This window comes from Echeneis naucrates, chromosome 17 (genome assembly GCF_900963305.1).
Source record: "Echeneis naucrates chromosome 17, fEcheNa1.1, whole genome shotgun sequence".
In the NCBI taxonomy this organism is placed as follows: Eukaryota; Metazoa; Chordata; class Actinopteri; order Carangiformes; family Echeneidae; genus Echeneis; species Echeneis naucrates.
Window position 1 is genome coordinate 10,712,373 of NC_042527.1, and position 13,758 is coordinate 10,726,130.

At 41.7% G+C, this 13,758-nt stretch overlaps 1 protein-coding gene across 2 annotated transcripts; it reads right to left on the minus strand.

Moving 5' to 3' along the window:
• Positions 1 to 1,968: 1,968 nt before the first annotated feature.
• Positions 1,969 to 11,760, minus strand: acsl3b (acyl-CoA synthetase long chain family member 3b). Of its 2 annotated transcripts, none has more exons than XM_029525282.1 (15): positions 11,679 to 11,760; positions 8,575 to 9,069; positions 7,980 to 8,157; positions 7,770 to 7,879; positions 7,454 to 7,592; positions 6,709 to 6,856; positions 6,405 to 6,528; positions 6,012 to 6,083; positions 5,695 to 5,834; positions 5,213 to 5,385; positions 4,994 to 5,068; positions 4,718 to 4,909; positions 4,517 to 4,631; positions 4,183 to 4,340; positions 1,969 to 3,979 (listed from the first exon to the last, which is right to left on the minus strand). In XM_029525282.1, the coding sequence occupies exons 1-15, from the start codon at positions 11,730 to 11,732 to the stop codon at positions 3,822 to 3,824; spliced, it is 2,331 nt and encodes a 776-aa protein (XP_029381142.1). In that variant the 5' UTR covers positions 11,733 to 11,760; the 3' UTR covers positions 1,969 to 3,821. The 2 variants fall into 2 exon arrangements, with proteins under 2 accessions (XP_029381142.1, XP_029381143.1); XM_029525283.1 differs by lacking the exon at positions 11,679 to 11,760 and adding an exon at positions 11,479 to 11,502 and having other exon boundaries at positions 8,575 to 8,925.
• Positions 11,761 to 13,758: the final 1,998 nt, after the last annotated feature.

Genomic DNA, 13,758 nt, shown 5'->3' on the forward strand with positions numbered 1-13,758 from the left:
CAGATAAAAGTTTTTGCGCACTTGTGAGTCATAAATAGACAGGAAGAAGGAGCTGAGCATAGACGAGAGGAGGGAGACAGTAAAAAAAAAAAAAAACGTATGAAAGTGAGAGAGAAAAAAATGGAATAAACTGTCAGAGAGAAACGAGAAGATAAGCACGCACACATGCACACGCACATATATGCGAGCATCTCATTCATATTATATGGAAGATATGTTTGAGATTGCACTGCTGCTTGGTATTGCTGTATTGTTTTTGCTGTGTTTGTGGTATAATCACTCTGTTGTGTGTGTGTGTGCGTCACAATCAGAGGTCTAATGAAGGGAGCGTTATGCCTCTGACTCACTCACCGGTCCCATAGGGTTGGATGGAGGAACAGAGAGGATAGGAGGAGTTAGAAGAATTGTCGTCCCTCCGTGGTCTTGATGTTGTTTTGCTTTAAATAAGATGGAGATTGCAGAATTTTAACCACGCATCTTCTGTCAGATTGTACACATCAATGTGTATATACAATACTACAGCCCTTCATCTGTACACTCGCAGCTCAAGTCTGGCTTCACTCATATCTATTACATTACAGAATCTCTGTGGCACTGTGGAGTTTATATAAAGTGTTATTTGAATTTATTGTCTTGTAATGAATTGTTTGCACTTGATTGCGTTAAGACATAATGAATGAACCGGGGTGGGAACAAAGACACAAACTGGTTTACCTTGTTTCCACAGTAACTAAAAGCTATGCAAGGTGCGGTTTCTTTATTAGACGGCTGATTAGAGCTGAAACAATTGTAAAATGAATTGATTCGTCTTGGTGCAACGTCTTAAATGTGAGCTTTTACGGGCCTGATGGTAAAATGAACAGCCTTCTCTCGAGTCAAATATGTCAGCCAGGTTCTAGAAAACCAGGATGTACTTCTAAAATAGTTTCCTTTGATTGATCTTGCAGCCAATTGACATAAGATCATGTTTGATGCCCTACAGCAGCAGTGGAGCAGGAGCTTTAATAACTGTGATTGAAAATCTGACTCAGGAAAATAATCCTTTGTTTACTAGCTGTTTGAAAGTTGACTCCCAGAACTGCATGTTCTGTTTGCCACCACAATACCGCACTCACTTTGCGCACAGGCCTTTGTTGCCATAGAAACTATGGTTTCAGGATGATTTGAATCAAGCTGCTGATTATGCTTTACAGATTGTGTTCAGGTGGACACACTCACAAAGACCCACAGTAATTACAACACAAACTTTTTTTATTTCATTACATAATTTCCAAGGCCAAATCACAAATAAATAATGAGGGAGACACTTGCAACAGCCCAGCTCATCAGGGGCACTTAACCACACAAAACAGGTCAGTAACAAAGATTATTAAATGTTATTAACAAGGCTTTACACCTGTACAATTATAGGTTGGAATGAAGTTTGATCACTGACCCTCCCCCCTCAGCATATTTACACTGCAAGTGACGACAGTCGGAGTAGTGAAGCTCATGTTTGCACCACCCGCTGTCTTTGCCTTGCTGTTAGTTCAAATGGATGTTATGAGAAGGACACACAGCCTGTGTGCCATCAACGCAGGGAGTGCTTCACATTCTTAAGACCCCATGAAGACAGCTCGTGTGTCAGAAGGCAACTAGTCGCCTCTCGCCAGGCAGAGGAAAAGCAGCAAACAGCACAGTATTCGACTGACTTCTCCCTGATACATCAGGAGAAATGTTATAAAACCAAAACGAGAAGTTCCTCATATTACTGTTCAAATTTCTACATGCTAAGATAACCCTTCTGTGCTCAGCTAGTAGGCGTCTGATAGAGAAGCTGTACCTGACTGTACATTTACTGAAATTATATCTCCTCAGTACAAGCAAAGCAGGGTTTGCAGAGAACCATATACCAAACACGGTTTAATCTTCTGTCTTTAAACCGCAAGAGAAATGAAAAAAGAAACACTGAAGCAGGAGTGTCACCACTATTGTGAAAACAGAATCTTTAACATGTAGACCCCCTCATTTTATATACATTGCACACACAGTATGATACACATAAACCAGTTTGGAGATGCAGAAATGGTATTTGTGCACTGGGAAGTCAGATTATTCTCTTTAAGCACAATGAAATATGGAGTGTATTTAGAAGGAATTTCTGCTGTTGTTCTACTGCAGTGTAAATTCCCTCACCTCTCTCAAATACATATTCAAGTGCGTTCATACAGTTGGACACTTTTCATCATGCAATTTCTACAATGCCAAATATTGAATTCTCACTCTACAGTCTCATTTAGGAACAACACATAGCTCAGCACAGTATATTTAAATGGGCTACATCTAAACTTCCCTATCAGTGTTGCTACCATTCTCTTGTTTATTCCTATAGTTATTTTCCATCAGACTTTCATTATGCACTGAAGTGGAGAGGAACAAGCCTGAACATTCAGACATTTGTGAGGGGTTGTTGTCTGTGCGTTTCTATACTTCCCATACAGTTTAAAATTTGTGTTTAAGTATTGCACATTCATTTTAGATTTCATTAGTATAACAGATAAAGGTAACGGTGGCTAAACCTATGGCAGAAAAGAATTACATATACAGTAACTGTTGGGACTATTTCTCTACAGTTCCCTTGGAGACATCCATACGATGCATTGATCATGACTGGAGGAATGTGAGGCTGAGGTGGCGAAGCTACTGTATGTATCAATGATGCCAACAAAACAGACAATAAGACACTGGTTGGGAGGCATGTAGGGGTTTCTCACATATTGAGAAAAAAGAGCAGGGGTAGAGAAAGTCACAATGGATGTCTTACCTTGACATTAGACCCTGCTGCAAAACCCAAGATTAAAAAGGGATTGAAGATACGATCGCATCTGTTAGTCAGGCCAGTAAACATACACTCAAATGTACAAACTTTGGGACACAGGCAAACAACAGGAGAAAGAGACAAAAAAAAAAAAACAAAGCTTGTAAACAAAGATCATTAGCATGAACAAAATGGCAATACAAAAGCAGAAAGATAAAGAAAAAAACCCCTCAGAATAACACACCCGTAAGAGAAAGAAAAGGTATAACATCCTGACGCTCCATTTTTTGTGGCTTCACAACTGATTCCTCACACACAAAAAATACTCATCAAATGGGTTTCAAAGCTGACGAACCAAACATGAAGGAAATGTAAAAAACAAGATAAAGACAAAAGAGATCCCTGCATAGATTCCAACCTGAATGTTACTTAAAGCCCAGGAGGGATCCCTCTATAAGGCTCATGCTACCCCGTTTTCCCTGCCGGGTATCTGCGGTGCAAGTCTATGATCAAACTGGACTGGTGGCCCCGGAGGGGGGAGGGTGGGGGAACAGAGGACATCGATCTAGACACTTTGAGCCTGACATTTCTTTTGCTTACGGTCGGACAGGCGTCCAACTTCATGGGCCACCTCAATTGTCATGGCAACTCGCAGGTCTAATTGTCCATTGGAGAGGAGCAAGTAGTGCATCGTGTCGCCCACGTCCAACAGGTGTGTTTGCTGTGAGGGACCTTTTGCCTTTTGGTCTTGACGGAGAGCATTAACCTGGATCCAAAATCTGTTTCCCCTCCTTTGATCGAAGCTGGTCGCAGGGAAGCCGAGGAGATGTATGGCGCTTTGTGTGTCTGTATTTGTATGTCTTTATGTGTGTACCTGTATTTAAAACAAGACACCTTGTTGTCCTGGTAGTTGCTTCTGAGCTCCTTCTGTATGCACGCAAGTATATATATATATATATATATATATATGTATATATGTATTTATATGTTTGTGTGTTTATGTGTTGTCTGGAGTGTGTGTATGCTATTTTCCACCATACATCCTCTCAATGTCTTCCTGGTAGTGTGTTTTCAGCTCTTTGCGTTTCAGTTTGAATGCGTCAGTGACCAAACCAGTCTCTGGTGTCCACGGCTCAGAACTCAGCCGGATCTTTCTGGGGATTTCAAACCGCTCCAGTTTTGCTGTTTGGGATAGAGAGGAAAAAAAATTAGTCAGTGACAGATACGGTGTGATACTAGTGCAAAGTCTGGCACAAGGCAGGAGACAATATCACGCCAAAGCTGAAGTGAATATGATGTCAGAGTACCAACTGCTGTATTACTTGTGGAGACATTTTCTCTCAGTTCATATTAGTAAAGGGGGCAAAACTGGTTTTCCTCCCTACCTGAGATAGCAGCCTCAGTTATGATGCAAAGGACTTCCTTTTCCATCTGGGGGTTGTTGCAGATCTCCTCCCATGTGCCTCTCACTTGCATTTGCTCTGCCATTGCCATTAGCTGCTTGTGGTTTGGCACCACAAAGCTGATCACATAAGACTGGTCACTGAAAAAAAAAAAAAAAAAAAAACAAGAACAAGAGTCCACAAATGGGTTGATTTTTTTGGCTGGCTCGATAAAGGCGGATTCTGCAGTCTGGTTTGTTGGCCACTTAAGAGAGCTCAAAGAAGACAGTTAAATAACAACATGAAACAGCTGAAGGGATGGAGGGCAGAATGTTACCTGTTAGCATAGGCACAGATGTTGTCAATGAGAGGGCAGTTCTTCAGTACAGCTTCCACTTTTCCAAGAGAGACATATTCACCTGCCTGCAATTTCACCAGGTCCTTCTTACGATCTATAGGACAATTCTCAGGTCACAATCCTGACAGGTATATCCTCTATAGCACAAAAGCAACATACATTTGTTTTTGTATTTCTCACCAATAATCTTGAGGCATCCGTCAGAGTGGAACTCTCCGATGTCTCCGGTACAGAACCATCTCTGGCCTTTCCCATCCACAAAAAAGTCCTCACGGTTCTTGGCTTCATTTTTGTAATAACCCATGGTTACGTTGGGTCCGCCAATCAAAATTTCTCCCCGTGGATTAGGTTTGTCTTTGCTGTAGTAACCACCTAGAGGAGCAAAAACTTTATTAAGATGAAATTACCGGTATGTTTGTTCCTTTTGTTTTGGGTTGGGTTGTTACAAACTCTCACCCTCTTCCCAGTCTTTAAGCATGATCTCAGAACAAACGAGTGGAGCACCAACCCGTCCTGTGCTGTAGTCCCAAACTGAAAAGCACCAACAAAGACCCCTCTGTTAGCATGATAACTGCTAATCATTACTGCCACTCAAGATCTCTTTTGTATTTTTATTTCCCTTCAGAGCAGCTAAACGAGAATTTTTTCACATTTCCCCCCTTCCTCCCATCTTACTCTCAGTGATGGTTCCAGCTCCACAGGTCTCTGTCAAGCCATATCCCTGCCCCACAGGGCAGCACAGACAGATGTTCATGAAACGCTGTGTGGCGGGTGAGAGTGGAGCTCCACCAGAAAGCAACAAGCGTGTATTCCCTCCCAACAGTGCACGCACCCGTTTGAACACCAGACTGTGTGGGCGTAGGAGAGAAAAAAAAAAAACAAAAAACCAAAACAACACAGCAGGAAAATGATGAGTGAAAGGCGGAGGAGACTCTAACAGCAACAACAGATTGAGATCGGAATCAATAGTGTGTAGTGATTCACATGTATTAGTGAATAATCCTCTCACTCTCCATTAACAAAGGCTAGAGGGACGATTTGCACTATGATTATGTAGCAGAACAGGTTAATATGAGCTCTTTTATCACAGGGGAAGTAAATATCAACTCAGGGATTCAGAAGATTGGGCTCATGTGTGCAGTAACACTGTGTGTTACCTGTCACAGAGTGGTGTGCTGTAGCCCTTGGAGATCTGCTCCATCTTGTAGTTGTAAGCCAACACAAAGAGCGTCTTCTGGAACCTGCTCATCTCCTCCACTTTGGTCATGACGTTCTTGTAGATTCGATCCATGATCTCCTACACATACCAGGCGGTAAAACTCCCTGTTATCCCTCATAAGATTTCATGCAGTTATTGTGTATGCGTTGTCTTTTGTGGAATTCACTTCACGGTGTGACAGATGAACAGTTAGTTAGATTTAAAAAAAAAAAAAGGATTAAAAGGGCAGCTTTGTGCAATGAAAAGACGACTCACTGGTACAGCAGCCATCAGAGTAGGTTTCAGCACGCTGGTATCCCCTTTACTGCCCTTCTTTATCTTGGTAGACTGTGAAAATGTAACAAGAGATGTCAAGATTGGTCAGCTCTTGCTGATATGGGATTGCAGTAGCCAATGTAAAGAATTCCAAGAATCTCGAATGGATAATGAATTCAATATGGAGCCAAAGTAAAATAACAGAATCTCAAGTGCCTTCTGCTAGAGTCCAGATATATTTTGTGATGGACATGCAGCAGTTTAAAGAGACATAAATGCATGAATGACCATTTCATGCTTGTGATTGTCTTGCGTCCAGGAAAAATAGATAACCCTGATTGCAGGAAAAAATATGTTGTTTGTATGTGTGTATGTGTGTGTTTCTACACTGACCTGGTCAGCTAGAGTCTGAGGGGAGGAGTAGCCGATGCGACAGCCATGAGAGATGCACACCAGTTCAGCACTGAGCTCTAAAACGTGGGCCAATGGCAGGTAGCCAATGTAGGTGTCCGTCTCACTGCCAGCACAGAAATAGCAAGTTCATTACTGTGATAGGCACGGTTAAAAAAAGTCAGTCAGTGTAAAGGTTAAAGAGCAGAAAATTATTTTGTGGACTCAAAAAGTTGCAGAACATAAGAAGAAAACAACAAATACTGGTTTTAGAAGAGAAATCGAGGCAAGTTAGACTTTGGCATACTTGAGGTCAGGGATTCGCTCAGCCATGCCGGTGACACCAGCTATGATGTTGCCATGGGAAATCATGACACCCTTGGGTATGCCTGTGGAGCCGCTGGTGTACATGATGACGGCAACGTCTGAGGGCTCTGGCTGTTTGTGCTCAACAGCTAAGACAGAAGACCAGAAGACTGACCATTAGATAGCAGACTTATTAAACAACACCACATAGATTTATTTAGTTGTAATGAAAAGTTATTGTAACCATACTTCTATTCATTAAAACACAGAAATATAAAAATAGGTGAGGCATTTCAAATAACTAAATAAGGTCTTGAATATTTTTTTAGCTTTAACTAATGATGGTTAAATCAATCAATTAATTTCTAAAATGTCAAAAGACCATAGTGCCTGTTTTTCTTGTCTAACCAGCAACATTTCAAGGGCTCTGGCTTTTTCAGGTTTGAAGGGAAATTTGATATATGATTGAAATTATTACCATCCTCAAGCCATTTTTTATATGATAATAGAGGTATTTCGGGAAAAAAATATTTTAGAACTATGTATGGAAATAAATATTCTACAATGCTTCACATTTATTTTCCTTATCAAATGAGATGGTGCTGATCTGACCTTTTGCTGACTCCGTCATACACAGTAAATTACTCCAATTACTTGTGTTGGCTTTGCATTTAGACAACTTTAGAGCACTTCCGTTTCCATGACAAAATTAGGAACCTTTTTAATCAGACTGTACAAATACTCACTATTGTCAGGTTTGGATCCCAACTTCTTCACAGCATCCATGTTGTATACCATAATACCTCTGGGGATATCTGGCCAGCTTGTGGGTTTGTTGTCGACAACAATGACATATTTGAGCCTGGGAACCTCACACAATATGGCCTGACCAAGGGGTAAAAGTTGATCCGTGATGGGCGAGGGAGTGAGAAGAAAGCCATTATGCAAATGGGACTGAGCCTCTTTTTGAATTCTTATGTTACACACAATAAACCAACCAGTCAATCAAGGATATTTAAAGTTCAGGGACTTGTTTAACAACAGATTGAAGTAAAGTGGTACCTTAAGCCGGCTATGAAGCAGGTCTTTGCTTGTGATGATGTGCGTGACCTCTGTCTCATTCAGGCCGTGGGCGATGGCCGCAGGTCCAAGGGTGGCATACAGGGTCACAACTGGCAAATTCGAATGACCGCTAGTTAGACAATCAGCTGAGCTGCTTCACTGTAGATTTCAGAACTTCTGAATATGATTATTTGCTGTTCTGGGACTCACGTGGGAAATTGTACATGAAGCAGGCTTGGGCTGCAATGATCCACTCTGCTCGGGTCTCGCAAAAAATGGCGATGTTACACTGAGGCTTCTGGCTGAGAGCTGCAAGACCATTGCCAAAACACTTTGCTGTCTGGTAGGCCTCGTCATATGACAGCCAGTTATAGTTCCCCAGAATTACCTGCACACAATATGAAAAAGTATGTACAATGTTGAATGCAAACTGCGCACATATTCTACAAGCCTAGGTAGCTCCTTCGTTACCCTCTCCCAAGCATTTTCATAAATACATTCTGAAGAGTGTTTTTCTCCAGCAGTATGTTGGTGCCATCTGCTGGGCTTTTGTGATTATGTAGGTGTCAATGAGGACACTTGCTCTCAGACCTGAAACAAATTCTTCCATGTCCGTGACACTGCACAGGAGCAGACCTCACAGACCTGAACAACTTTCTGTCATATTATAGATTCAAATCAACACTTAAAAACTCTAAAATGTGATGATCAGCATCACTGGTTTAACTGCTATTTTCTCCTGACTACAGACCAAACAATGGTAGAATAATTAAATAATGTTTTCCAATAGGCCAGGGCCTCTCACCTTCTTGAAGACCTTCCCGTTAGGCTGGATCTCATCTTCTTCACTGAGCACCTCTCGAGTGCCCAGACAGTCTCTTTGTGGAAATTTCCTTGCAGCGTGTTCAAACATTTTGTCTAGGGTGCCCACCCCCGGGTGCAACCATGCAACCAACTTCTCCTGGCTGTTGATGGCCCTGTAAGGCCCTGCTGGACGTCTGCTAACTGAGTTCGCCTTGATCCGACGAGCCCGTTCCAAATTGCTGCCAGCTCCGGAGAAAAAGTACCAGGGTATGAAGGTGATGACGGAGTAGACCCAGACCACAGAGCGGAAGACCTGCAACAGCAGGGGGTTCATGTCCTCCTTCAACTTCATCTTCTTCGAAGAAGTCAGCACTGGAGGTGAAACAAAGCAGGAGACAATACTCTGTACTCGTAACTCCTCTACAAGTATTGTGACTTGCTGCTGTGGTACAGAGGTTGCAGGCAGGGGCTCTTTTGTGCAGCCAGTCAAGCAGCCCTATGACACAGAGACGCAACATGAAATATTACATGTACTCTGGAAATAAAGACATGGTAGCACATTTGGAAATATTAAGTGGAAGCTAATTAGAGCAACGTCCGCCTGGTAAATTAAACCTTGTTTGCTTGAGGGTGTTTGTGCAGGGTGTAGCAAGTGTTGATCTAGTCTGCCAATGTTGTTCAAACTTGTGTCTGGTGATTAACACTCCCATTTTATCCAAATAAGTTTTTTTAATATTTGGATTATACTATAATAACAGTAATATTTACATATATAAGAATTAGCTGCTCTGAAAAAATAATAAGAATTATGTACTGCGATTCATTTCAATTTACCAGCTGTATATTCCACATCAACTTAGACTAAAGTCAATTTCAGACACTAAAAAGGGCCATGTCTGCCTATTCTCAGGCTGGTTAGCACTTTTTATCTCACCAGATCTGCTGGCCCTGTTGCATGTACATCACATATCATCTTTCAAACATTTGTCTTTTTTTTTTTTACAATTTGTAGAAAAACATCTTAATTCAAGCAGTAAATCAGACAGTGGCAAACCACTACACCTGTAACTTTTTTTAGAGGCCCTCTCTATGTCTTACCAGATGTTTACAGCGGTAGTTCGTAGTATAATGAGCTTTGCAGGGTTATGCCATGGTCCCTCTTCGTTACTGCTCATTATAAAAATCTCCCAAAGAGCACAGCTATTTCTAGTGTATCCTTGGGGCCAGAGTGTAAGTTGAACCCTCTGGACCCTAAAATGTGAGAAGTAGCAGCAGTGACTCATTCTGCAGATTAGAAGGAGACGGCCTTTGGTCACGTGAGAGGTAGCCTGGCCAGCTGAAGTGACACTAGTGAGAAGAATCTAGCACTAGATATCGATAAGGACAGCTCGCAGCCAATTTCAAACACAAGCTACAAGAAATAGCCTAAAAGCTTCAACATGGTTTAGATTCAAATAACATTTAAGCTAAACCATGCTCAGCTAAACAAATCCTCTTGTTGCTTACCATGCAATCACCCTATGCTAAACATGCATGCATCACCAGATATTTAACTTCAGTTAGTGTGAGGGCCAAGTTGACTAACCTGTGCTGTATCACACTCCTGTGGTCCAGTAAGTATGAAGAATTGCTAATACAATTTTACATCTCTATTGTTTATTTCTGCCCATTAATAGATGATTTGTTTGCATGTGAACTTGAGCCAGACTTCCTTGTCTGCATATGTCACTGAACACCACATGACTTCTAACCTCAAAAACCTCTGCCCAGCGCTATAATCAAACTATAATATACACAGTGCAGATGGCCAAAAAAACTCAATTATATTTCTCTTTTTTTTTCTGTGAATTAACATTGCCGGCTCACTCAGCTCCAACCCGAAGAGCAGTTGTCCATGAAGTACTCTGAAGGCATGCTGCATGAAGTGGTTCAACCTTAGAGATGAAGGGTGAACCTGTTTTGCAGAAAATCACAAACCACAATTTTCCTCTCACACGAAGAAGTCACAGAGAAAGAAGGGCGAGTACTCACTCTGTACACTTTGTATTAAGTCTTGACGCACCCAGTCCTGGTTACTATTTTAACAAACAGGTAATACACGTACAAAATGCCACTACACACCTCACGTTAGACAAATGTCTACGACAGCCAACTGTAGTTACATCTGCTACGTCTGTATCAGTGACCCCTATGACTTGTATCTGGTATTTATATCTCCCATTTTATCCTGTTTAGTATTTACATGTACAGCTAATATTTGTAATATAATATATTCATATGTAATAAGAATCGGGACCTGTGACATACACACTGCATCAACTTATTTTTTATTCTGGGCTGTTTCATATATTTAGCCTGGGTTGCTACACGTGGTGCCTTTCCCCTTGTATCTGGATTTTTGTTTCCTATTGTTTCCTTGTCTTAGCTATCAGTGTTACATCGCACCACACTGTTATTCTGCTCTGCTATGATGAGACAGCCTTTAGATAATCATGCGTGACGAGGTCAAAAGCCAGCACATTGTTTTCATCCTGACCGCTCGATAACTGAGCAGCTGTCACTCTTCGTGTTTGTGAAGCCGTAAAAAGGCCAACGAAGCAGCATTAAGATTAGCTCCAAGACGACCTGGGAGCTAGCAATGGGGTGGAAGCTAGCCGTTAGCGCTTCGGCTAACCGCTGCAGCTGCTGTTTGGTGTAAAGAATTGGTTGCTTAATCGAGATGCATTTATGAACTACGAAGAAAAAAAAAGTGGCCCGGGAGTCATTTTGTTAACACGTGTGCCGTTATAAAAGGCGACGTGGCGCGCTGCTGAGTTAGCCGGTGGCTAACAATCGGTCCCTCAGATCAACATCTGCAAAGCTCACAGCACATTCTCACCTCTTTTCTCCGCCGCTATGTCTGAGCCGCTGCGGGACTGGAACTGAGATAGTTATCCTTTTAAAACCTCCGGCATTCATTAACACGCACTCACAACACAACACAAAACAAAACAAAACTTTCAGCGCGATTTATCCGGTTATGAATGGCTGCCCGTTGGTCTGTCATAAAAAGAAGCAAAAAAAAAAGAAAATAAAATTGAATAAACCTGTAAATAAGGGCTTTACCGGGCCAGTGATGCCAGCCCGGAAGCTGCTGGATGTCGTCACGGCGTTCTCCATCAGCGATTGGAGCGCTGGAGGTGGCGCGTGCTAGGGGCAGCGGGGTACGTCAGCGGGGTTACTAGCGGTCACAAATGTCTGGGGCCATCGGGCAGGCAGTCACCGACGCAGAGGGGCGGGGCTATCCCGGTCTTCCGGTTTGTTTGAGTGGATCCGCCATTACTCAATCGGCTCTGCAGGTTTGGAAAACGCGTGTGTCCTCTTAAGCACTTTTTAATCAGCGAGAGCGACACGGCACGCGGCTGAATTGACCCGATCAAAAGGAGAAACATTCATTGTTTTAAAACTAGAAAATTAGTTGGCTCTAACAGTATATAAACAGTGAACTTTAGAGCCAAAATGATGTGTGTGTGTGCAACACAGACTCCAAGCCCTTTGGGTGCAGTCACCATCGGATCTTCCTACACATGGAACAAGGTATGAACACGTGTTGGGAGAAATGTATCACATATAAAACCCCTTTTCCCAGCGGCCCCCACTCATTTACATCCCATGGCCCACGTGTTCCTTTCTCAGATTACTGTTTGTTTTAGCATTTATTCTGTGCAACCACATGTGTCTTAAATATCACCCCTCCCAATTATTTATGCATAACCACAGACTGGTTCCATACCCCCGTGTTGCAGCACACAATCCGACTGAAATACTTCATGGATGTATTATGATATACTTACGTGGTAAGGCGACAGGGGGGTCCTTTTGGTGACAACATACAAGTTATGACCTCATTCGAACTGTACTGTTTTAAAATTCCGCTGTAGTCCACCGATGGCCCATTGTTTCCAGTCTGCTCTAATAATCCTGCAGCAAAGTGGCATTTAAAAAAAGCCTTTCATCAAAGTTTGTATCATTGTAATTCTTAAATGCAACAGACTTGAGACTTGGTCAGTCTGATGCTACTGCACATTTATCTCATCTCTACTTAGTAATGTCTGCGACTTAATGTATTTTTGTTTTTCCGATTTTAGTAATAGTAAGTAGTAAAGGTAATACTTGTAATCAAGTACTTAGTGCAAACAATAGTGTTTTTTGTTGAAAGTTGAGATAAAGATTCTTTGTTATACGTTTTTGAAAATTGTATACAATTGTAAATGTTGTAGATCATAGATCTATTTGCAGGGGTGGAAAGTAATGAATTACATTTACTCTCCTTACTGTAATTGAGTAGCATTTCTGTGTAATTTGTACTTTTTTGATTAATTTGAAAAATCAGTAATTTTACTTTTACTTGAGTATACTTTCTTCTGAATATTGTACCTCGCCACATTTGAAATAACTGCTGTTACAGAGTTAAAAATAAGCAATTGAAATAAACAAAACAAATCTCTCCAGCTTGTGCACCCGAATCTGATTGTATATCTGAATGGGCCTTGTGACCTGCAGTGTCTGACATCACACGGACATCAGCTCTTTTCTGCTTGCCACGCAGGGGGATGGAGGCAACAACTGAGATGTGCCCGTCAACCTCGGAAGATGTGTTAAGGTTATTAGTTTGGCTGAAATAAGTCCGCATAGATATTGTCACTGCCATTGGCTAGCCTGACATTAAAATGAGATGGAGCTAGCATCCTTTGAAAATTGTCACTTTAGCTTTTCAGTAAATAGTGCAACAATAAGCTAATGAGCAAGGGGTCCCTTTTTCTCTTTCTTCAAGATACCTGAATGAAAATGTATTCGTATGATAAGCGTCAGGCCTAATCTTTACAGACACATCCACTTCACTCTAATCTCTTGCAGTTTTGTGCAAAACCCACATGGTTATTTTGCGTGCGGTATTAATGTAATTTGCATATTCTATTTTATTAATCCTGCTTATTGGGGTCCTTCAACAGTAGTACAGTTGGATAATTTGAGGCAGACTGGAATGGTGTGGCTTGCAGAGTCAGTGAGCTATTCGCGTGTGTCAGTGTGCGCCATGTGTTTACACTCTTCACTCTCCTCATAATAGTCATATCAAATGAAGCCGGATAGACTGTTAACTTGGAAAACCAGCTCCTACTGAAACTGATCAAAAGGATCAGAAAGT